A 26,486-nucleotide genomic window follows, 5' to 3' on the forward strand; every position below is an offset into this window, starting at 1 on the left:
GGGCAGGTGGGAGGCAGTTATTCAGTAATAGAAGGATGGTGACAGTAATGGTAAATCCAAGTTTAATAGATTTGCAATGCTCATGGTGAGAGCTTTTCCCATGTTGCTGGATCTTTGATGAATAAAGCTTATAAGCTTTTTATGGAACGCTTTTACATTTAATTCAGTCTTTAGAACAAAGCACAGTGTTTTCTACTACATAGCTACACTAAGGCTGGGATAGTCATCAATTGCTTTCTTGATGTTGAAAAATATCTTTGTTAACCTTTTCACAGCAGAATATTTTGAAGATAGCAAACCTAAGAGGTGAGCCTCATATTCTTTATGCCCTCAGTTGCTCAACCTCTATTGGATACTTATTTGCAAGCTTTTGACCCTGATTCTGTAATTACTCTTGTACATAATTGATGATTTACTTCATCAAACATATCCTCGCACACAGTGGTCATAGTCATCTCCATATACCTTTCAAAATTGTATGGCAACATCAGCCCAATGGGCACCAATGTAATCCATGGCTATCTTGATATTGCAATTCCATTAAACTTCCTGAAAAGTTGATTTGTTAGTGCTGGTCAACTTGTGCTGGCAGAGTACAGATAATATGCCTTGAATGCAACAAAAAATTGGGCAAATGTTCTTGATCATGGCCATGATGCCAACCAGGTGAGCAGTGGTGTTGACAATGAGCAAGGCTTTTTTGTCCAGTTTATTTCTTGCAAAACATAATCTGAAGGGGGATAGAAATGGCATATAATCTTGAAAGAGTAGAGCCTTTATCTAAGCATTTTGTTAAATCACCAATTCTTTTAGGGCGCTCACATCTCTGAGTGATAGACTGATCATGGCTTAAGCCTACAGTTATTATCTTCATCACTTCCAAGAAAGCAGTCCGTGGCTACCCTGCAACGGTTTCTCATCACTCAAAATGGAAAGTGTTTCAGGACATCCATTAATAAAGCTCCATTTCACCCTTGGCAAGCACTTGTTTGGAAAAGTTGCCACCTTGCTCAATGCTTTGTTTCAGCTATTTGGGAACACTTTCCCTTGTATCTGCACAAGGTGAATATTATGTGGGCTTTCAGATTTCTTGACACATTCAAAACTGTCTCCATGATCTTGTATATATCAGCACAATCGAAGATCTACAACTCCTTCCCCCTCCCAACCCGCATCTTTAAAGCCTTGCCTCATGTACTCCTTTTTCCTGGACCACCACTGAACTCAGTGGGGTCAGGCCATTGATTCTAATCTAACTATGCACTCAATCTTTAACTCGATATTTTCATTGTAATATTTCTGACCTTTTTAAAAGAGGCTATAGGTTCCTAGCAGTACTATTTTGAGGACCTAGTTATATTTGGCCCATGTTGTTAAGGACTGCCCACTATCAATGATACAAGGTTTATCAAACTTCTGATGCCCAGAGAATGAACTTTTCATTTCTGTTAATTACATTTGGCTAAGCATTAATGCCTGTAGCTTGCCCTGATTTCTGAGAGGATTAATTCTCAGAGCTTGAGCCCATCTTAAAGGCTGCACAGCATAATCTGTGATAAACTCTGAAAATAAACTGAGCTCTGTGACCTGAAAGTACAGAAAACATCACGTGAGAAATACAAAATACATCAGGAGTAAAATTCGGTACACTTTCCTTCATGGTAAGTGTAGCAGTGTTAGCTGTGAGGAGGATGCTAAGAGGATGCAGGGTGACTTGGATAGGTTGGGTGAGTGGGCAAATTCATGGCAGATGCAATTTAATGTGGATAAATGTGAAGTTATCCACTTTGGTGGCAAAAATAGGAAAACAGATTATTATCTGAATGGTGGCCGATTAGGAAAAGGGGAGGTGCAACGAGACCTGGGTGTCATTATACACCAGTCATTGAAAGTGGGCATGCAGGTACAGCAGGCAGTGAAAAAGGCGAATGGTATGCTGGCATTTATAGCGAGAAGATTCGAGTACAGGAGCAGGGAGGTACTACTGCAGTTGTACAAGGCCTTGGTGAGACCACACCTGGAGTATTGTGTGCAGTTTTGGTCCCCTAATCTGAGGAAAGACATCCTTGCCATAGAGGGAGTACAAAGAAGGTTCACCAGATTGATTCCTGGGATGGCAGGACTTTCATATGAAGAAAGACTGGATGAACTGGGCTTGTACTCGTTGGAATTTAGAAGATTGAAGGGGGATCTGATTGAAACGTATAAGATCCTAAAGGGATTGGACAGGCTAGATGCAGGAAGATTGTTCCCGATGTTGGGGAAGTCCAGAACGAGGGGTCACAGTTTGAGGATAGAGGGGAAGCCTTTTAGGACCGAGATTAGGAAAAACTTCTTCACACAGAGGGTGGTGAATCTGTGGAATTCTCTGCCACAGGAAACAGTTGAGGCCAGTTCATTGGCTACATTTAAGAGGGAGTTAGATATGGCCCTTGTGGCTACGGGGATCAGGGGGTATGGAGGGAAGGCTGGGGCGGGGTTCTGAGTTGGATGATCAGCCATGATCATAATAAATGGCGGTGCAGGCTCGAAGGGCCGAATGGCCTACTCCTGCACCTATTTTCTATGTTTCTATGTAAATAACTTGTGGACTTGTAACCTAAAGAGTCAATAGTACTCAAATGAATATATTTAAACTGAGAAATGTCTGTCCTTGGAAATAAGAGGGCAGCTTTCTATTCTATCAAAATGTACTTTCTGATGATGCGTCAAAATGTTCTGGTGCTCTTATTTCTATGCTTCAAGCTCAAGACTAAAATCCATATACAGTATATAGTTTTGAATATTGAGGATTTTATATTTTATAGTGGTACCAGTCAAATTATTTTCATACTTATAAACAAAAGCCCACTGAACATGCAGTCTACTGTATATGCAATACTTCAAGACCACCACTGCTGCAGGCACATCCAAGATATTTGAAACTTGAAGTCAAAATTTTTAAACAGACTTAATTCTTTAAATGCAGAGAATCATACATACCTAATAGTAAAAGACACCTGCATATTGATATAAACTAGTGAAATATCCAGTCACTAGACACCAAAAAAAATTGAACAATTACAAACTTAAAACAAGGGACTGTAAAACTAAAAAAAAACCAAAACCCGCACTTACAGGTGGCACTAAGAGTACTCTCTATCACGTAAATAAACATCTTTACATGGGAGTGCCGCTCATAAATCTTGAGATGTAAATATGCAGTTAGACTAAACAATGGTCAAACACTGCCCACTGATTGAAGACGCTAGGAATAACTCTTGGCAGAAGCTGAAAAACTCAAGTGTAGTTTTCTGAAAATAACCCAGAGCTGACAAGAGGGTTGGAAGTCCTGGATGACTTCAAGACTGAACCTCAAAGTGCTTTTTCTGGATATTTAAACAGACTTGGCCAAATTACTAAGAAATTAATCTGGTTAATTATTTCACAATTGAGAAAGCAGGAGGGAGATGTGTACCAATTGATAAGAAATTGCATTTCTCAGAAAGAAGGAAATACATCTTGCTTTCAAAAATCATTATTCACAAAACTAATTTTTGTAAAGAAAACAGATTGCAGAAACAAGAAAATAAATAACTATTTCACCAGAACAAAACAACAGTCTGAACTTAAACATAGGGTCGTAACAAGCATGTCTTGACATTGATCTTCTGGCATATAAAATCAAAATTACATGTCTATTCCCATCAAACTACAGCTGGATAATGTCACGAACAGTTTATTGAGAAATTTGGAAATTTCCATCTGTATGCAATAGTTTATGGTAATGTTTGACAGAAAACAAAGATCTGGGAGTTTGTCACTGACTGATATTTTAGACTCACCAGAATTCAACAAGAATGCAAAGTCTGTCAGGGTGAAGAGGGCTAATAATGTTTTGATACTGCTTTCCTCAAGGAAGTTAAAGCAAGAATTATGAAACTCTTGAAACCAAATGAGATTTCTGTAGCTGAAGAAATTTTACACTTAAAAAATATGGCAGCAAATGCCATGTTTTTGATTCTTAATCCAAAAGATATTATACAACTATATTGTACATAGTTTTGGTGCTGCAGTGGTCAATTGAACATGATTTTTTTGAAACAAGGATTCAAGCTTCTCTTGGCAACTTCTCCTGCACAATCTCCATCAGCACAGGTGTATCACATCGCTGTGTGCTTAGCATCCTACTCTACTTGCTTTATACTTATGACTGTGATGCTAAGTACAGTTCCAATGTCATATTCTAATTTGCTAACGACATTTCTGTTTGGGGCCAATTCAAAGGTGATGACAAATCAACATATAGGAGAGAGATTGAAAATCTGGCTGAATGGTGCCACAACAACCTCTCACTCAATGTCAGCAAAATCAAAGAATTGACATTGGCGACAGGATGAGGAAACTGGAGAAACAAGAGAAAATCCGAGCAACAACACAAAATGCTGGAGGAACTCAGCAGGCCAGGCAGCATTTAAGGGAAAAAGTACAGTTAACATTTCAGGCCAAAACCCTTCGGCAGGACATTTAGGCCCCAAATGTCGACTGTACTTTTCCCCATAGATGCTGCCTGACCTGCTGAGTTCTGCCAGCATTTTGTGTGTGTTGAGAAAACTGGAGTTCCATGAGCCAATTCTCATCAGGGGATCAGAGGTGGAGAGGGGTCAGCCACTTTAAATTCCTCAGCATTATAATTTCACAAAGTGCATCACCTCACAGCAATGTTCCCTCTAGTTTGTAACGACAAGGGTTGGGAAAAACTTGAACTGTGCAATCCTCTGTCTAGTGATAACATGTGTGCAGTGAATTTTATACATAGAGATAGTCATTTTAAAAGCTAGCAAAACACTGCCAATAAGAACTTTGATCTCTTCTGGGTTTGATCATTTTCAATTTCGTTCATCTGCACTCTCACAAAACATACACAGCAGGCCTGTAATCGGTAATGAAGGATTTTCTTGCTGAAGCTTTTGCACACTGCCCAAAATGATGTTATTTGCCTGGTAAACAACACGTTAAAAAGTCAGGTTTTCAAATATCACTCCATTTCTATCCACTTGCAAATTCTCCAGCAACTTTTGCATCCCGGCAATACATGCAGGCAACACCAGTTTCTGTATTGTACATAAATATTTCTCGTAGCTGCACATTTCTAACCTCATGAGCTTTCAGTGTAGCAGTTTCTACTGTTTCCTTAAACCGTTCCGTTTTACATGAACTAGCAGTACTTTAGCGCTTCACGCCCTTTGCTTCTTTGGAATTCGGTATAGTGAATCAATAATTTCTTCAATAAAAACGGTATAAATAAGCCAATTCTAAAATCTGCAGACAAATCATTGCACACTCCATCTTGTCAACACCGCCCACATCAGAAACCAGAAAAGGTGATTGTGTACAACTTGTGAAATATACTTAACATGCCAACAAGGTAAAGGGTGACAACCTTTTGTATGCAGTTTAAATTCCTTTGTGTGCTGGTAGCAAAAGACGTGCGCGCGCACACACTTGCACATCTTAGAAGGAACATTGCCTCACACTTGTATGGATTAAATTCCACATGCTACTGCTCAACCCCAGTTTTTGAGCTAAGTGATACAGGTTAAGAACCCTTTATCCGAAATACTTGGGGCTGGAAGTGTTTTGGATTTCAATTTTTTTGGGATTTTGGAATATACAATGAGAAAGCTCAGGATTACCACCATTTCCAACTCTAAATTTATGTGCTACTGGCAAGTAGTTTTTGTCTTACAATTGTTCATCACACATATGTACTTAACTGTAAAATTTATTACATACTATTAACATAATGAAACTATAACATGTCTCCACTTGCAATGCCATTTCTTTGATTAAAAGGTTAAGGTACTCTGTATTTTTAAGGATTCACTACTACCATCAATTTTCAATTTGTCGTAATAGATCTTTGTTTGTTTCATGATCACCATGCCATTAAGAAGCACATGTTCATTCCAACGCTGACTAATCCATTCTTTCAATGCATGATCGAGATCTTCATTTTTTACTTAATGCAGTGTTTTTCTAATGGAGGAGTTGTTGTCCTTTTGATAAGGGAGGATACATCAGCAGTACTTACAGGATATTCTTGAAGGATCATTTAATAAGGCCATTTGGGTAGAACGTAAAAATAAGCAAAAAACTGTCATCTCATAGGGCCTTATTATAGACATCCCAACAGTCAGCAGTTTTGAGAATAGTAGGGTACTGCTAATGAAAGATTTCAATGGCCTGGGTCACCCAGAGTGTAAAATGCCTGGATGGGGTGGCATTGTGCAGTGCATCCAAGACAGTTTCCTCATGCAACATATAGTGAAACCTACCTGGGAAATAACAATACTAGAGCTCTTCTTAAGAAATAAGGCAGGTCAAGTACCAAGTGGCCATCAACAGTTCTATTGGTTTTAAAGTAGTTATAAAGAAAGGCAGAACAGGTCCATTTGTTAATGTCCTCACTTGGAGCACAGCCATCTTTGAGGCAGGATCTAGCTGGAGCTAACTGGGCGATGGAAAGTTGGCAATTTGGATGCTTTTAAAAGGGTCATATCAAGAGACCAGGAGCAGAATGCTCCCATTAGGGTGAAGGGTAGACATACGAAGTTCAAGGAACCCTGACTGATGAGACAGAGGCTCTGATAAGGAAATAGAATCAGAATCAGGTTTAATGTCTCTGGCATATGTCATGAAATTTGCTGTACATGGGAGCAGTACTTTGCAATACATAGTTACAAAAAGCTGCAAGGTGCTGTTCATGGGTTTGATGTTCATTCAGAAAACTGATGGCAGAGGGGTAGAAGTTCTTGAATCATTGAGTGTGTGCCTTGAGGCTCCCGTACCTTCTCTGTGATGGTAGCAATGAGAAGAGGGCATGCCCTGGGTGATGGGGGCCCTTAATGATGGAAGGAAGTGTACATCTTGCTCAGGCAGCTGGGTACGAAATGAATTTCTTCCCAAATATAAAAACTTTGAGACGGAAATCAGGAGGCCAAAAAGAGGGTATAAGATTGATCTGTCAGGCAAAGTTAAAGGCAATCCAAAGAAGTTCTTCAAGTATATTAACAGTTAAAGGATGATGAGAGAGAGACTAGGTCCTCTTAAAGACCATCAGGACTGTCTTTATGAGGAGTCTCAGGAAACGGCTGAGATTTTTAACGTCCATTTCTCCTCAATGTTTACTAAGGAGAATATCATGGATAGCAAAGAAATGAGGGTAAGAAGTTGTGAAGTCTTGGATAATATGCATATTATGAAGAAAGAGGTATTTGCAGCCTTGAAGCACATTAGGTGAGCAAATCCAAGGCCTGACCAAATGCATCCCCAGACCTCATGGGAAGTCAGGGAAGAAATCATAAGAGGGCTTGGCAGAGATATTTGCTTTGTCATTAACCATTGACAAAGTTCTAGGCACTGGAGGGTGGTTAAAATTGTTCCATTGTTCAAGGAGGGTAGCAAGGACAGGGCATGGAACTACAGGCTGGTGAGCCTGACTTCAGTTTTACAGAAGTTACTGGAGGGAATTTTGAGGAACAAGATCTGTCATCATTTGAATAGTTTGGAGTTTTATGAAGGGGTAGTTAAGGAAATAGACGAAGGCAGCAGAGTGGATGTTGTCTATTTGGACTTTAGCAAGGCCTTTGATGAGACCCACATGTCAAGCTGGTATGGAAGGTCTGAATCACATGAGAATCAGGGGGAACTAGCAGGTTGATTCAGAATTGGCTTGATGATTCACCAACTGGAGGTCCGTGACGAGTTGGGTTCCTGAGGAGTCAGTGTTTGGGATCTCTTATTCATTACTTATGTAAATGATTTGGATCTGAATGTACATGGCATGATCAGGGGTCCTGTTGATAGAGAAGCAGGTTGCAGTGAATTACAAAGAGATCTTGATCAGTTATAGTGATAGGCTGAGGAATGGCAAATGGTTTTCAACTTAGATGAGTCTGAGATAATGTATTTTGGACAGTCAAACCAAGGAAGGACTTATACAGTAAATAGCAGGGCACTGCCAAGTATTATAACTGGGAATTATAACTGGAAATATAACTGCACAGTTCACTGCAAGTGACTGCACAATTACACAGGGGGGTGAAGACGGCATTTAGTAGAATGGTCTTTATCAATCAAGACAATCAAGCTTAGGAATAGAAACATTATACTGTAATTATACAAGCCATTGACAAGATACACTTAATAATAATAGCTTATTTATAGAGCACTTTTCATACAAATTATGTAGTTCAAAGTGCTTTACAATAGGATAAAGTGCAAACAGAAAAATAAAAGACAGAAAGATGTTAGTTCAAAGCAAGGTTAAATAAACAAGTTTTAAGTTGGCATTAAGCTGTCAACTGAGTCTGTATCCCTTCACAAACAAGAGAAAATCTGCAGATGCTGGAAATCCAAGCAACACACACACAATGCTGGAGGAACTCAGCAGGTCAGGCAGTATCTATGGAAAAGAGTACAGTTGACGTTTCAGGCTGAGGCCCTTCATCAGGACAGAGTTTGCGTGTGTTGTCTGCATCATTTACAGTTACTGAACTGGGGGGAAAAAAGATTTTAGCTGTTTTATTTGACTTCGTGGCAAAAAGAAAGGGGAAGTCAATTAACTTGAGCATTTATGGTAAAAGAATTGACAAGTTTTTATACAAAGATATGAACAGAACACAAACATCTAAGAACATTTTGATTTCAAATACGGAAGTCAAATGTCAACTATGTTATGTGATCATTTCTGTTATCACTGGAAGAAATGATAGGTATGTTACCTGTTTCAAGCGTGCCAATTCTTTCAAGGCTCGCCCCCACTGTTGTTTATAATGCAGTTTGGATTTTGTGGCCGACTCCAATTTCCTTTCAAGTTCCACCTAATAAAAAGGTGAGGACAAAATTTTTTTTGAGTGTTGTAATACTATCAAAAAAAATGATTGACAATTTAATATCCCTTTCAAATATCCACTAATCCGCAAAAAGGGCATGTTTCTTATTCAAAAAGCTGTTTTGTTTAACTTTCACTTTGGGTGTATTTCTTTTAATTTCAGACAGCTGAGCATATTAAAACAAAAGGACTATTAGCAGTTTCATTTGCACTTATAGCTCCAAATGTTAACATTCCAGATTTACTTATTTATTGAGATACAGCACAGAATAGGTCCATCCAGTCCTGAAAAATGTCAGTCACTTTCACTGTTTTCTATTGATCCATATGAGGCAATTTGCACTCTCTGAAGACTGATACTTCACAATAGTGTTTAATGCTTAGTGTATAATTAAAGAAAAACGCAGGTGTTTCTTCCTGAACCTGCAATTCACTCTCCTATTTTCCAGGTGGTCTAAACTGAACTGAAATTCTTTTTATCCCAAGTGAAATACCATGCCCACTTTTGGTCACAGCCTTGATGATGGCAACATTTCCAAATGGATTTGATATTCAGTAACTATTGATTAAAAAAAACTGATCACTGTGCCAGAAGCAAGTCTTATTTCTGGACTCACTATGGTCAACCAAAACAATATTGTCTCAAAATGGATTTATTTCACTGATGTGTATATGAAATTACTTTGCATTACTATCAGGACTAGAAGAATTAGTGCAACTTGTATTGTTGTTCGTCTTCTGAATTAATTCTTGGTTCTATCCGGAAATGCATCACGTGAAGCTTCCATGAAAGGTAAATAAGTTAAGGCAGCTAGAGGATAAGAGCAAAGCATGCAGTCGAGGCTCAGGAAAGGGAACAACAAGGGAACAATGGAAGAAGAATCAATCATGGCTCCTGAAGAATTGGGAAAGCTAAGTAAAGTGCAGGTTCAGGAAATAATATTTCCATTTTCAAAATACTGAAATGATGTGGAAATTAAAGAGGGGAAAGATGAAGTAGTATTTTGGTACCATAGAAATTTCAGTACGTTTTTGGTTCAAGGGATATGATTCATTTCTTTTCAAATGTGGAACTACTGGGGGAATGAATATACCATACTTGACATCTATAATTCATGTTGTTTACAAGTAACCATTGGTATGCTTCCTTCCCCTTTGAACATGCAAATGGACTTCTTGTATTCTAGGCGTGTCAGACAAGCAACATTGAGTGTATCTATTATAACGTAGAAAGGTAAATACATCTGAAATACTGTCATTATTTCAAAGGAAAATCATTTTACAATTCTAGTTTTGAAGCAATTGATATGAAATAACTATTTAAAACATCATGCAGGTTCCCCATCTTTAATCTGAAGAGGAATCCAAAATAACCATCCTTATTTTCATTCACAGAATACCATTGAAAATTCAAATGTTTATAAACTTCAAGATAAAAATTCCACAACTCAGCGTGTATGTATCCAAGTACCAAATCTTTCTGTTAATTTAATTATTTACTTATCAAGTTTAGCTGACTAAGTTTGGTATTAATGAACAAGCTTTCTTTAATAAAACAGTCAAATGAAACATTTCAGTGTTAACTACTGGGCCGGATTGTGATGACAGCTAGTTGGCAAATCTGCAGAGACCTGTCACCCCACCTTGGACTTGTTATCAAATATAGCCACTTTCTGTAGCATCCATCTGTGGTCCTGGACAAATGTCATGGCTGGTCCTCAAGCTGCACATTGGCCATTGCTGGTGTTTCGCACTTGAAATAGTAGTTGACTTTCATTAAAATAGTATGTGGTTTAGATTTTTGTTATTTCAAATCTTCTTAATGTTTTATTAATTTCCAAAACATAAGCACACTTAAATTTATTATTTTCTGTTTAAAAAAGATATTTTATCATTTTTTAAACTGTTCAGAACTATCTCTGATTACATCAGACAATGTAAAATAATGTAAAAGCCTTCAAACACAAGTTTTCAGAAGGATGCCATGGCAATCCGGTGCAGGACCTTACTTTTCACTGGCTACATCCAAATCATTGGCTAAAGTTAGAGGTGTACAAGATAATAAGAGGAATAGATAGAGTGGATAGCCAGACCACTGCTCAATACGAGAGGACATGGCTTTAAGGTAAGGGGTGGGAAGTTCAAGGGGGATATTAGAGGAAGGTTTTTTACTCAGAGAGTGGTTGGTGTGTGGAATGCACTGCCTGAGTCAGTGGTGGAGGCAGATACACTCGTGAAGTTTAAGAGACTACTAGACAGGTATATGGAGGAATTTAAGGTGGGGGGGTTATATGGGAGGTGGGGTTTGAGAGTCGGCACAACATTGTGGGCCGAAGGGCCTGTAATGTGCTGTACTATTCTATGTTCTATGTAAAGTTAGCTTCAATTTGTGGAAGGTGTCCACCAACATGTTGGAAGAAGCGGCACGGTCTTAAAAGTTAGGAGCATTAACAGAATGAATTCAAGGGCACAAATCTGAAAAATGGACAATGCACATTGGGATTCAATCCAATACCATTCTAAAAAGCTAAACATTGTTTTTGTTATAATATCCTATGGGAACAAAAATCTTAAAATATATTGTTGATATCCAATTTCATTCTACCTTTTCTAGAGTCAATAGATTGATCTCCGATTGAAGTCGAATTTCAGGCTTGCTGCTCTGCTGTTCCTTGTACTGATGAAACTCCTTCTCAAGCAATTTATACTTCTGTTCTGCTTCGTGGAGCTGGGTAGAGTTCATGGAAGTGGAAAAAAAGTGACTTAAGAAACCAAAGGAAGTCAGCTTATCCATCAGACACTAAACAGATGCTCTAAAAATTCACATTCAAAATAAATGGACTTGTAACTCAACTAAAGTACAAGCAGACAACAGCAAGAAATCTGAACACTGAACAAGTTCCGATTTAAAAATGAGTGAATAATTTCATTGTTTACATCCTGCTGACAAAGCAGGCGGGGATACAAAGCAGCGACACATAACAGGCTAATCCTTGTATAACAGATCATTATTTATCCATCTATTCAGTTAACACTTTTCTGGTTGTTTATACATTATTACCACTTTAACATTTATAAAGACAATATCTGATAGTAACATTAAAAAGTCCAACTAGGAGACTGCAAGCTTCACTTTCAGATGTTATTCTTCCGGGATTTTTTTTTAGGCCAAAAGTTAAGCAATAACTAAAGCATAAGATAGTTATTGATTAATTGTGTAATTCCCAATACCTCTGACCTTATAATCTACACAATGAATTCCAGAAAAAGAATCTGCTTTTGAAATCTTGGCAATAATTAAAACACTAAAATTAAAATAAGTGCAGTTTGCAGAAATTTATAAAAACAAAGTTTCTGGAAAGCTACTGGCAATTGAACAACTGAAATGCATCTGATTACAATCCAAAAAGTAGACCATTATGGTTAGCAAGCTATCCAATATGTTTTAAAAGCAATGCAGTTGGAAAGCAAACTCTGACATTTATAGCAAGGTTGTACAAATGCATTTGCCAGCCTTGAAACCCATAAAGGTTGAAAAGTCTGGATTTAGTTCAAAGCAATTAGGAGGTTTAATGTTAAAAATAAGTACATCTTGATATTTTATTATCCAATGTCAAAATATCATCATAAACTGACAGCCAATGTAATAAAATTATAGGTAGGGCTAGACCAATTCTATTTGTTTCAGGTGTAATCTATCTGAGTAACAAAAACTTAAGAGCAGTGCAAGATCTAATTTCAAACTATACAAGCTGTCAAATAAAACCTGTGAAACAGCAACTACATGAGAAAATAAAAGGCATTTGATCCAATTTATAAACAATAGTGCAAGGCTTTGTTCTAAGCAACAATTTTTTAAAAGAGTAATTATTATTAGAATTGATTCATTTGAGCGAATCGCTGGGTGGTGTGGAGCCTTTCGCAGCAGCGGTGCCCGGGTTCTAGTTGGAGGAATGATACGCTGTTTAGACAATTTAAAGGCCGGCCCAGATTGGAGGCAAGAGCCAATTTTGCTCGCTCTCCACGATGTTTGCTCTCTCCAGGGCGCTGGGGCCTTTAGTTGTTCCATTGTTTGGTCAAATTAAACGCTGGCCCAGATAGACTGAAAAGACAGGCTGCTGGGATCTAGAGTGAGAGCCGATTTTGCTCATTCTCTGTAAAGGTCACTCCTCTCTCTCGATGGCGCTGAGGCTACGAAGACTGCCTGGCTGTTGTGCTCGGTGCCCGCTAATATGATGAACTGATAAACAAGGCTTTGGGCCTACTCTGGGGTTCAGATCTGAGGACTCAATTTTTGGTTTGGATTTTGTAGTTCGCTTCACTTGTTTGCATGATTTGTACTTGGTTCCTCTTGTGTATCGAGTGTTGGTCTTTATTTATTTGGGTTTCTTGCTTTGAGGCCATCTATGAGCAAACAATTCTCAAGGTTGTATGATTTATAGATTCTTTGATAATAAATGTACTTTGAACTTTGATCTTTTCCTTGTTGCATGGAAGAGTGTTTCTGATAATGACAAAGGGGTCCCACTATTACATAACAGATTTTTGTTGAATATGTAACTGAATATTACTTCTTTTCATCAGGTAGAATCTACAAATTGTCTCAAACAAAAAGTTCTATATTAGCTGTTGGTGGACCTCGAATGGCAGCTGAAGTTTCCCAACCATATCGCAGCCACCACCCTGCAACCAGACATTGTCCTAGTGTCTGAGTCTGCTAAGCAAGTGGTGATGCTGGAGCTGACAGTCCCATGGGAAGATAGCTTGGAAGAGGCCTTTGAAAGGAAGCTCTCCAAGTACGCAGGATTGGTCAGCAACTATCAGCAGGCTGGATGGACAGCGAGGTGCCTCCCAGTGGAGGTTGGTTGTAGGGGATTCGCAGCCCGTTCCTTAGTTAGAGCCTTCAGCATTTTGGGCACCGAGGGAGAGAGGAAGAGGAGAGCCAGCCGCAGTACCACTGATGCGGCAGAGAGTGCTTCAAGATAGCTGTGGCTCAAAAGAGGTGAGCCACGGAGTCATAAGTAGCTAGCCATCTGGACACAAGCTGGGGTCTGATCAGCCCTGGCTGGGTCACCTGGAGGAGGTTGTATGATGTTGAAAGACCCGAAAAACCCGATGATTCCAGGAATATCACTGAAGATGTGTCCAGAAGCATCAGTAGATGTATGTACACAGCATATTCATCCCACTTTTCAGCTTGAGAACATCTTTGCTCTTCTAATGGCATGGGATCTTAAACATAGCTTCATGAACAGAAAATGACTAGTGCTAATAGGTGCTTGATGGCTTTGCATAGATTCAGTGAGGCAACAAGGCTGATTCCATGCTGTATGACTTCATGACTCCACAAGCATTGTGAAACAAGACAATTTAAGACACTGAACTGTAAATCCAGATTGTATGCTTGAAACAAAAAGTAGAAAGGAATTTCCTGTTCTTCTCAGTAGTTACAATCCTGCCTGTAATGTGATTTTTTTTTGGTAGACCAAGGATAAATACAATTATTTTGATTAGATGGTCTTTTAAATGACTCTATAAATTCGCACTCATTGAAGAAGTGATGAATGCTACTCTGGTATTTTAAGCATGATTATTTTCCTTGAATAGGCAACAAAGGTGAGAAAATCTTGGGGAATATCAATTAACATCTGAAAACAAGATATTGACATCAAGCCACATACTAAATAAACAAAGCATTTCAGACACATTTGAACATATAACATTAATTTATGTAATAGTTTTACCAGTGCAAGATTTTGCAAAGAAAATTTTACATTTTGCCACATAAGGAATGTTTGGGATAAATGGCCAATAGCTTAGTCAGATCTGATAAAACAGGAAATGTTAGAAACAGGAAACAGGAATAAGTCAAAGGCATTTAGAGAGGGAAAAAAAACAAGGCTTAGAGCCTTCACAGCTGACAAAACTTTAATGAAAATAAATTCAATGGTGACAAGAGGCCAGAAGTGGAGGAGTGTATCATCTCAGAAAGTTGTGGAGTAGTGATGAGCAGCAGTTTTGGAGAATCTCAAGTGTAGAAATAGAATAAAAGGTCAGGAAGTAGTAGTAAAAAGACTCAAGTAAAGAATTCATCGGCAGATGGACAATTTTATGATAGGGTAAACTATACGACAAATTAGATGTAAACAAAAAGGGAAATATGCCAGAACAATACATCCTAGAATTAATACAAGTCATAGCCATAACTGCAATAAAATTAAACTTTTTTACCAGAATGATGAGCATAAAGAATAATCACAACCAATTTAGATGAAGGGTCTTGACTCGAAATGACATCTGTACATTTTCCTTCACAGATGCTGTTCAACCCACTCTGTTCCTCCATCATTTTGTTCATTATCAACAAGTTAGGCTTAGTTTTGTCTTTAAAATTCACCTTTGATTAGCACACTTTTCCTTACCTGCTGCTGTAAACGCAACTTATCATCCTGCAACTGATTCAACTTTGACCTTTCCAATTCCACCTGATGGGCAGCATCTGCAATGGAACGCCGTGTGTTGTCCTGCATTTCTCTTAAGTTCCAATCATGATCATCTTGTAATTCTTTTCGCAGTCTTTGAAGCTTTGCACAGAATAAAATGAAGACTTTATTTTGAAATCTCTCCAATAAACATAAAATGGTGAACAAGATCACTAATATTTATAAGGATAATGTATTTAAGAAATAGTTAATCATTTTTCCTCATTGAAATCATAGCAGCTTATGGAAGCTAATGAGCCAGTCATGAGAATTGGAGGAAACCACAGATTTGGAGGATTGTGGAGCTGTCAGAATTGAACAATGGAGATGAGAAAACAACTGAAATATCTGAAAGCAAGGATGACATTCTAAAAAGAGCAATCAACTTCTAGAAAGGAGAACAACTTAGATTTGCAAGCAAAGGCGTAATGGGTGAAGTTGAACTAACAGGATTCAAGCAAAACTGATATAATTGGAATAAACTCATTAAAAAACAGCTTAAGCAAGATAGAATTATGCAACAATAATTCAGGCATAGTTTCAGTGGCAACAAGCATCTTAGCCAAATTTGATGATTAACTGTTTTTACATGATGATGCACAAGGAGGCAACCTTGTAGGTAACCATGAGGCTCCTCAAACGATTACACTTCCCAGAACAGAGTTCCAATTTAGAAATGTAATTTCAGTATTATTATTGAAGTATTGAAAAATTGTTCATGAGCAATTGATAGCACAGATACAGGAAATTGTTCTTCAAAAGTCATTTATCAAAAAGAAATGCTGAAGCTACAACATTGAAGACTTTAATGTTATTTTCATGAATTATGATAAATATAGTAGTGTTATGGGGGAGAAAAATGGCAAAAATGACTTCATAATTCCACGATATTGATTTGTTAACAAAATAAGGATTTGATTTTTCAGTTACATTTTTAAGAGATCACAATATACGAATATTGCCATCTACAACGCAGCAATTTTAACGCCTTGCAATTATTATATGAAATGGAAGAATTTTCGAAGAATATTTAAGTTATAATCCAAGAATTAGTTCTATTCAATAATATCTAAGAAAAAAACATGCTTTGTATTATGTCTGATAAACTTTCCATGAGGACTTGAATACAGCATTCAGATTTGTGATCTCTCAGAAAAAAAAATTCACAGCACAATGAATTTTAACAGAGCCATATTTAGTGATTTAGCAAATAATGATAGCAGAATAGATGGAGGAAAAATTTCCAACAACTTATTTCCAGTATTAGCATGATCGATTAAATTAAATATTGCTTTAGAACAATACATTGAACTAAAATCCGTAGCCTTTACATCAGCAAGAGCAAACAGAGACTGGGCAACCTAGTTTTTGCAGTGGTTTATATTTTACTCAGACAAAAACCCCATGTGTCTTTTCAGGATGCAAACAAATATCACCAACAATTTCATGCTTGGAGTAATCCTTCAGCATAAATCATGGCCTAAATTAACCCTTTAGATACCAGTTCTCATTACTATTTTAAGGGTCTTGGCATGCGAAATCGGTGCCCACATTTGCCTAAGTGACAACAATGACCATTAAAATATAACTCAGGAACTGTGACAGCAAATGCAATAGCATGAAACAAATGCAACAAATCCATCCTCAAAATCTCACCACCACTGAAACAGGAGCCAATTCAAACAGAACCAGAAAAATGGAAGGATGCAAATGTAACATCATTGTCAAGACATGAGGGAAAGAAAATTACAAAACTAGTCAAACACAAAATACTCAAATGCCAACTAAGGACAAAAAATGGAGAGATTTATTGGCTCAAAGCAACAGTAATTATGATGTTCTCACATATACAAACACAATATACAAAACAAACATACTATCAATAAATGGTGTTGGCCAAGTTATTCAGTGGTAAATTCAGTTCTGGCCACAAACAGCACAGCCTTCCCTGAATGGATTCAAACTGATTAAGACATCATTGTTGCAGGCTCTAGTGCCAACTCAGAGTTCTAATGGCCACTCCTCCAAACTGTCCACTTATATAATTGACTTTTAGAAGGAGGGTGAAATGCCCAAATTAATCCCATTTTAGGGACACGTTCGCCTCATCCATCCAAATCTATGCTAGTTAACAAGATTAACTTCTCTAAATTTGGAAATCTGTTCCAGAACGTCAACCACATCATTTAGGTACACAATTGAGTTCTCCAGGCAGTTAATTAAACCAAAAGAATGGGGGTTAAGTGCTATAATACCCATCCCCTTTTTCAATTATTTTCTGCTGTACGCAGGGGCTCTTGTCTTGGCCAATGTCCCTGCTTTATCAATAACTTTTACAAGGCCGTGCTGAGAGCAAAGACAGCTGTCAACTTAAACAGGTGTTAACCCAATGACGGTAGACATACACAAAAGGATACTTTACTTCTGACAAGTGTTATTAATTTTCAACGTTAAAAAGTCACAGAGCAATACAGGATGAAAACAAGCTCCTTGGCTGAACAAGAACATAGCAACATAGGTTGCTAAAATACTACTTTTCACAATTACCAAAGCATTGGCAAAAGGGCAGAACTGTCAGAATAACAGTATTTAATTCACTTTTATAGGGTATTACAATCTGGATGCCACATATTATTGACCAAGACAGACCAGGCCGGAAATCCAGGTGGGAAAGCAACTGTGATGGGGATGTACAAATGGAGACAGGAAAGTTTATAGCCAACTTAAATAAATCAACAAGTATAATGTAGGAAAACAGTTACATTCTATTTTGAGGAAAAAAATGAAAAACTAGTTCAATGTCCTTTTATGCAACACAAAAAAATGGATATTCAGAAAATAGGTCAAATGGTATGTTATTCATAATTTCAAAGGGAAGAATTTTTGGTGTACATGTAAAAAGCTTTATTAAAAATTATACTGGTATACAGTTTAGTCCTGTACTTCTAACAAAGGGAACATATACTTACCGGCATGGCAATACAGATTTAGATTTATTCTTGCAATGAGATAACTGGCCTCTGAAGAAAGTTTTACGCAGAATTGCTTCTTGCTCATTGAGGTTGAGAAGAATGAAAGAACCTCACTGAACCATGCAAAATTCAGAACACTTGATAGGAAAGACATTGAGAGGTCACTTCCTCTAAACCTGGATCTGCTCTAATTTGCTTACTGCCATAATAAGTCTACAACAAGCACTACCTCACTATCTCTCCACTCTGCTCTGGACCATCTGGACAACCAGAACACGTGTCAGGCTATTGTTCATTGACTTCAGTTCTGTTGTCAGTACCATCACCCTCATCAAAACTTATCATCAAGCTCCAGGAAATGGGCTTCTCTACCTCCCTCTGCAATTGGATCCACTACCTCATTAGATTACAAAGATTGCAGATCGGAAACGCTTAATTTTCTTTATATCTATAGCCGCATGATAAAGTATAGCTCCATCACCATCTATATGACGCCATCGCAGTTGGCAGAATCAAGGAATGTAACAAGGTAGCACACTGAAGTGAGAGAGCTCACCTGGTTGAGTGTTGTCATAACAGAAGCCTAATGCTTATCATAAGCAAAACCAGAGAATTGTGTACTTCAGGAAGCGGAAGTCAAGTGAACACACACCAATCCTCAATGAAGTGTCTGCAGTGAAAATGCTGAGCAACTTCACATCCCTGTGTCCCCACATCTAGAAAACCTACAGTATCCTAGGCATGACAACCTGCCTCAGAGTACTGAAATGTTACATTTATCCAGTTATGTTATATGGCTCAGAATGTTGGACAATATCTAGTAACATGAGGAAACGAATCGAAGCAGCGGAGTTGTGGTTTCTGAGGGGGATGCAAAGAATATCATGGATGAAATGAATATCTAATGAGGATGTCATGAACAGAGCAAGCACAAAAAGAGAAATAATGTATGAGATCATGAAAAGGCAACGCAACTTCATTGGACATGTGATTAGGAAAAAGGAGTTGGAATGCACAGTAATTATGGGAAAGATTGAAGGGAAGAAAGCAAGAGGAAGGCAAAGATAAATGATGATGGAGACAGCAGCCAGAGAACTGGAAATAAACACCAATGAATTGATCCACTTGACCCGAAACAGGAGTACGTGGGCCATGGCAGTCAAAGCTCAAACTGGGCATGGCACCTGATGATGATGATGATCATCATCATCATCCTAGGCTCATAATACAGATGCAGTTATGAAGATAATGTGCCAATGGCTCTACTTCCATAGAAGTTTAGGGAGATTTGGCATCTCATCAAGAATATGACAAATATCTACAGCGGTATAGTGGAAAACCTTTTGTCTAACTTAGAATGCACAGGAATGCAAGAACGTCAGAGGGACACAGAACAGTGGGCTCAGCTGGTTCTATCACGGCTACAGCTCTCCAGGGCTAAGGACTGTCAAGGGCATTGAATAAGTAAAATTTCAGGGAAGTAGCATTCATAATCATGAATCCCCATCTTCTGAGCCATACCTTGATGCTGCCATCAGATAGGAGTTACAAGGGTCTGAAGACTCACACACCAAGGTTAAATAACAGTTTCTTCCCCACTGTTACTAAGTTCTTGAACTGACTTGAAAAACACTAACACTATCACAAACTACATTGTTTTCTCTCTGTTTGCACTGGTGTTATGTTTATTTTTTCACACATGTACAATTTATGATAATTTCAGTTTATGTTAACTTACATTTGTCATGTTTGAACTGTACCGCACGGCAAAAGCAAAAAGGTTTATTTTCATGCCATTTATATCCTGTGTATGCACACATATGACAATAAACTTGAACTTGAGAGTCTCAAACTGGAGACAACTGGGCTCTGAGTCAAATGTTAGACATTCGAAACTGAGAGGAAAATAAATTTCTCATTATTCTCTGAATTTCTGAAATTGCCTCTATTTGAATTCTAATTTGAAGACATAATTACCTCCATTTCACCATTAGCAAAGTGGCGCTCTCTCTTCTCCAAATCAGCTAATGTTTTTTGTAGCTGTTCCTCTAGCGCAGCATATTCAATCACCTGACATTAATAAAAAGACATGCCAATGTAGAATTCTTTTCCAATAGTAAATACAATCCACAACACATGGTAAGACTCTTTACCAAAACACTCATTGAACTAGATTTAATTAACAAGTCATTTTAATTAATTGTTAATAGTTTTTAATTACTCGACAGAACGTGTTTGTCCCCAACAATGCATATGTTTACTGTCTTTATCAAGGTACTACAGCAATGCATTGGAGATGAAAAATAAAAAGACAAATCCCCAAAAAGTCTGACTAATGCATTCATAAGTGTCCTTGACAATAAGGAAATAAGTGGACATTAAATATAAAGTCTTGCAATTCCTATCCCCAGCAAACCTTTGCAACAGCCATTCAGGACTGAGTTAGGAACCCAACCTCTTATAAAACAATTTCTCGTAATTGACAGTTAAAAAAGTCACCATGCTTTTAAAACTATGAAAATGCAAACCAGTATAGGAAACAAAATAGAAAAGAAATTCAAGCTGCTTTACTATCAGGCAACTTTTCCTTCTGCTCCCTTTACCTTTTTCTTCACAAGAGCTTCCCTTTCTCTGTCTCGCTTCTTCCACTCCTCAGCAAGGGCCTGCATATGTGCCAGCTCTTTTTGTTTCAACTATAACCAAAAAAGAAACATTTCTTATTCACTCAAAAATAAATTGCAAGGGACGGACTATAAAAAAAAACTCAAAGAACACAAAAGATTCTGCTGATGCTGAAAATCCAGAGCACCACACACAAAATACGACTAGAATATAAAAGCAAGGATGTAATTTTAGCAACACACACAAAATGCTGGAGTTACTCACTAGGCCAGGCAGCATCAATGATAAATAGTACAGTCAACATTGAAGGCCGAGATCCTTCCTCAGGCCCGACACATTAACTGTACCCTTTTCCATAAATGCATTTTGTGTGTGTTGCTTGGATTTCCTTCGTTGCGGATTTTCTTTTCCTTGAGAATGTAATGTTGAGGCTTTATAAAGCACTGGTGAGGCCTCACTCTGAGCAGGTTTGAGCCCCTTACCTTAGAAAAGATGTGCTGAAACTGGAAAGGGTTCAAAGGAAGTTCAAGAAAATTATTCCAGGATGGAACAGCTTGTCATATGAAGAGTATTTGATGGCGCTGGGCCTGTATTCACTAGAATTCAGAAGAATGGGTAGAGGAGGGGGTGACAATTGAAACCTATCGAATGATGAAAGGTCTTGATAGAGTAGATGTGGAGAGGATGTTTCCTATGGTGGGAAGAGTCTAGGACCAGAAGACATAGCCTCAGAAAAGAAGGGCATCCTTGTAGAATGGCGACAAGGAGAATTTTTTTTTTAGCCACAGAGTGGTTAATCTGTGGAATTCGATACCACAGGCGGCTGTGGAGATAAGTCTTCATGTATATTTAAGGCAGAGATTGATAGATTCTTGATTGTTCAGGGCATGAAGGGATACAGGGAGAAAGCAAGAGATTGGGACAAAGAGAAAAAAAAATTGGATCAGCCATGATGAAATGGTGGAGCAGACTCAATGGGTCAAATGGCCTAATTCTGCAGCTATATCTTATGGTCTTAAGGTCTAAAATGCTGAAGGAACTCAGAAGGTTAGGCAGCATCCATGGAAATGAACAAACAATCGATGGTTCATGCTGAGCCCCTTCTTCAGGACTTGCTTTCAAGTAATTAATCCAGCTGGTCTTGGAGAAAACCATAAAACTGTTAAAAAGCAAAAGGAATATTCAAACTCGATTAAAGAAAACATGAGCTGAATCATGCTGTAATATATTTTAATGCAGTAAAATAAAGTAGGCGGTATTCTAAGTGCTATAATTAGTGACAGAAAGCTAATTTGCCTTTCAAACCAGTTACACAACATAGAAACAGGTCTCATTGTGGCCTAACTTGCCCTTGCCAACCAAGGTGTACTCCTAAGCTAGTCCCATCTACCTGCATTAGGCCTTCCATATCTACAAACTCATCTACGTCATAATTTGTGCAACTCTACCTGTATCTACCGCCTCCTCTGTAGCTTATTCCATAAACCCATCATCTTCTGTGAGAAAAACTGCTTCTTAGATCCCATTTAAATCTTTCCACTCTCACCTTAAACCAATGCCCCTCAGTTTTAGACTCTCCTATCATGGGAAAAAGACTGCGGCTTTTCATCTTTTCTATACCCCTCATGATTTTATAAACTGTCTAAGGTTACCACTCAGCCTCCTCCACTCCATGGAAAGCACTCCCAGGCTACCTCGTCTCTCCTTATAACTCAAGCCCTCCAGTCCCAGCAACATCTCTGTGAATCTTTTCAGCACCCTATCTAGCCAAATCACTACTTGAAAGTATAGGGACTAGAACTGCAGACAATATTTCACATGTAGTCTCATCTTCTACAGCTATTACATGACACGACTTCCCAACTCTTGTACTCAATACCCATCCAGCAAAGACAAACATGCCATGTGCTTTCTTCATGACCTTGTCAATCTGTGTTGTCACCTTCAGGGAACTATATTTGTACCCCAATGTCTCTGTTCTACCACATTCCCCAGGAGCCTATCATTAACTGTGTAAGACTTGCTCCATATTAACTTACCAAAATGAAACAATTCATAGTTGTTGAAGTAAAATTCCATCTGCCAATCCATGGCTTTTTTTTTTAATTTGCTCTAGATACTGTTGTAAACTTAGTCAACCTTCTTCACTGTGCATCATACCATTAATACTCGTGTTATCTGCAACCTTGACAACTACATCCAAATGCTCTCATCCAAATTGCCGCTGTAAATGAAAAACAACTGGGAATCTAGCACCAATCACAGCGGCGCACCACTAATCACGGGCCTCCAATCTGAAAAACAATCCTCTGCGTGACTCCTTTCACGGAGCCAAATTTGTACATTTGGCTAGCTCAACCTTAATCCTATGTGATTTCATCTTCTGGACTAGTCTATGATGCAAGACTTGGCCAAAAACCTTGCTGAAGTCTACATAGATAACATCATCCAGACTGTCCTAGTCAATTCTTGGTAACTTCTTTAAAAGAAAAAGCTCAATTCGATTTGGGAGACATGATTTCCCACATACAGAGCAAAGCTGACCATCCCCTAATCAGTCCTTGCCTTTCCAAATGCAGATAAAATTTGCCTGTAAGAATTCCCTCCAGTAACTTTCCCACCAACAATGTTAGGCTCTCCAGTCTGTCGCCCCCTAGATTTCCTCGCAGCCTTTCTTGAAAAATCACATTAATCCTCTGGTACCTCACCCATGGTAAATGACGATCTCCACGAGGGCCATAGCAACTACCTCCCCTGCTTTCCACAGCATCCAAATAAACACAGTCCAGCCCCAGGTTTAATTCATGTTTATGGGCCTCAAGACCACCATAATAATCATAATAAATCATCTGTTTACTTTAGTGCAGGAAAGGATTTACCTGGTTCTCAAACAAATTTTCTTGTAGCTCTTTCCACATTTCCAACTCCAGTGCTGCCTTATATTCCATTGAGTCTCGTGGTTCAGGATGAGGGACTGGTTCTGAAAGATGTACTGGCTTAGCTGGAAGATCACTTGGTTGCTGTGGTCCAACGTTTGCACTCTAATGTTAAACAAATACTCACCAAATTATACAAGTACACATTTCTGCCAAGGTCAATTATTGAAGTACTTGGAGATTCCACTATTCCATTGTAGCATTATCTCGCACTTGGAACAATTGCTCCAGCATTTTGAAAATTTTCGAACTTTCACAACTCTCAGTGTGAAAAAATTTCTTTCCAGATTTGCATCTCAAATACACTGGCTCTAATTTTTAAATGCCCTCTTCTTAACAACTCCTCAACGAATGATAGTTTTTCTATATGTGGCCTAATTAATTCTTCTTAGTTTTTACAACACCTCACAAGAATAGAAGCCGAATTAATACAACCTAACCTAAGTTAACCTTTCATTCTGGGAATCAGTCTCAGCTCAGCTGATGAACAAACTATCATTTTGGGATTGCTAATAACTGGCTGCAGAATGTAAGGTGGTAGCTAATCAAATGAGGCATAACTTCCTTCCTTTTATAACTTGAGCCAGTTGGGATCAAGGCTAAAATTCTATCACTTTGTTTTGAACTTTGGCACTTGGTATCAACCCAAACCAGTATACCTCCCTAAACCACCTCCAAAAACTTTGCAATGCAATTGACACAGAAGAAACAACCTCTTGTTTATAAAATTGTGCACTTACTGATCCTAAGCAATAGAACAGCAATTTTTATTTATTGCCATGCCATAGATACATTTGAAAAATCAGAGAATATGTCACATATCTACTCATAATTTCATTCTACAATGAAGTAATGAGGTGAGAAGTCCCCTACTTCTTTAATTAAACAAAAAATCCTCATTACAAAATATGCAAAACTGCATAGAAGGTCAGATGAAGCTGACTGATAAGAACTGCTCAACTTTAGACTTTAGTTCAAATTCAGAGCATAAATACAGTAATCAGCAACACACTGAAAATAGGTCAATAGTCCTTTTAATAAAGTACTACCACATTTTCCTTCATTTACTTTGCACCACATTAGAGTACATAAAACTTAACTTCCCATTCAAATTTCTTTACCTTATTTGTCTAGGAAATAATTTGGAACAAAGTGCACAAAATGACAACAATATTGTGGAGCAGCAGTTGATGTTGCTGCCAACCTGCTCAGTGACCAGGAATCATCCGTAACCCTGAGCACCATCTGTGTGATCTCCTAATAACCAGATGGTTCTCCAGCAGTTTCTTTAGTTTTTTTTTTCCAGACACACCCCAAAGTCATGATGGTAGATTCATTACATAGTGTAGAGGATGGCAGATAATTAAGTGGGTGGAAGCAGTTGGGCATAAAAGAGAAAATATGTTATGCAGAAATTGTTTGGACAATGGAACTGGCAAGAATGCACATAACCTGCATAAGATTTGATGTGTCAAATGGTCTCCTGTGAGAAATACGAAGTATAAAAAAATCTAAGAATTCAGAGCGGAAGAGTACTGTTCTTCCTGAATATAAATACTTTAGGCCAGACATATAAACAGCAGTCAAATCCAACTTGCTCAGTAATGTTTACAGTATTTGCAAAACTAATTATATTTTAATTACAATCTGAGTACTTTACAACTTTATTTCCTAAGCTGGTGAAATTACAGCATTTAAGAAATGTAGCTAAAATTGAATATATCCATTTCATAATTATAAAAGCCACATCTAAAATCATGCAATGATACCAGTGCTTACCTGAGAAGAATCACTTATAGTGACATGCTGAGTTTTCACAAAACCATAATCCTCCAAAGTCATGGAGTAATAAAGTTCAGCAATTTGGTTACTTGGCCTGTTAAAATAGTGTTTAAGCAAATTTGTTTAAGCAAATATTCTTCCAACATAAAAATTTGTTCTTAAGTATACAAATTTAAAAATGCACTCATCAATAAAGATGACTGTGAATGGATAATAAATACTCTCAACAATCACCTTACTTTTCCAACCTTTAAATATTGATTTCATTGTTTACGTTAATGACATTAGCTCACATTTCATGATGCAATAAATCCCTTTCAATCAGTGAATATTAATAAAAAAAGATTATGCTCTAACTTATCTAGCATTCTGAGTAAAATAGTGTTGATATGCTGGAGGAATTCAGCAAGAGAAACAGCATCTATAAAGGGAAATACAGTTGACTTTTCCAGTCAATATTCTTCATCTGGACATTCATTCTCATCTTATCCCTGCTCCAAAGAAACTGCCACATCACCACATCCTCAACCCCACCCTCTCCCCTATTCACCTCCTTTATTGCTGTCTTCCCCAACAACTAAATGGAAGATTTTTACAAGTTATTTCCCTCACACAAGATAAAGAGATGGAGATGATCTACAATATACACACATTGATTCCAATAAATGAAGGTATTTAATGAGTTATGCTAAAATATTCAGAATCTCAGATGCTCTAGAGAAAATACAGACACATTCACTGCAGTATTATCATATCACATGGAATCATACAATTGAAGATTTTCTGTTTGTAGTGTTTTCATTTTTTTCTTTTATTT

The 26,486-nt window shown here is 37.8% G+C and overlaps 1 protein-coding gene across 3 annotated transcripts in view; it reads right to left on the reverse strand.

The window, feature by feature from the left end:
- cep120 (centrosomal protein 120) overlaps nt 1-26,486 on the reverse strand; it is a 93,426-nt gene that overhangs the window by 21,363 nt on the left and 45,577 nt on the right. For all 3 annotated transcript variants that reach the window (XM_072281474.1, XM_072281475.1, XM_072281473.1), the window contains exons 13-19: nt 25,667-25,763; nt 23,831-23,992; nt 20,933-21,022; nt 20,307-20,399; nt 15,298-15,459; nt 11,481-11,603; nt 8,766-8,864 (exon numbers count right to left, since the gene is read on the reverse strand). In XM_072281474.1, the coding sequence (XP_072137575.1) occupies nt 8,766-8,864; nt 11,481-11,603; nt 15,298-15,459; nt 20,307-20,399; nt 20,933-21,022; nt 23,831-23,992; nt 25,667-25,763 (826 nt within the window). The remainder of the gene's footprint in view (nt 1-8,765; nt 8,865-11,480; nt 11,604-15,297; nt 15,460-20,306; nt 20,400-20,932; nt 21,023-23,830; nt 23,993-25,666; nt 25,764-26,486) is intronic.

Source organism: Mobula birostris, chromosome 17 (genome assembly GCF_030028105.1).
Source record: "Mobula birostris isolate sMobBir1 chromosome 17, sMobBir1.hap1, whole genome shotgun sequence".
Lineage (NCBI taxonomy): Eukaryota > Metazoa > Chordata > Chondrichthyes > Myliobatiformes > Myliobatidae > Mobula > Mobula birostris.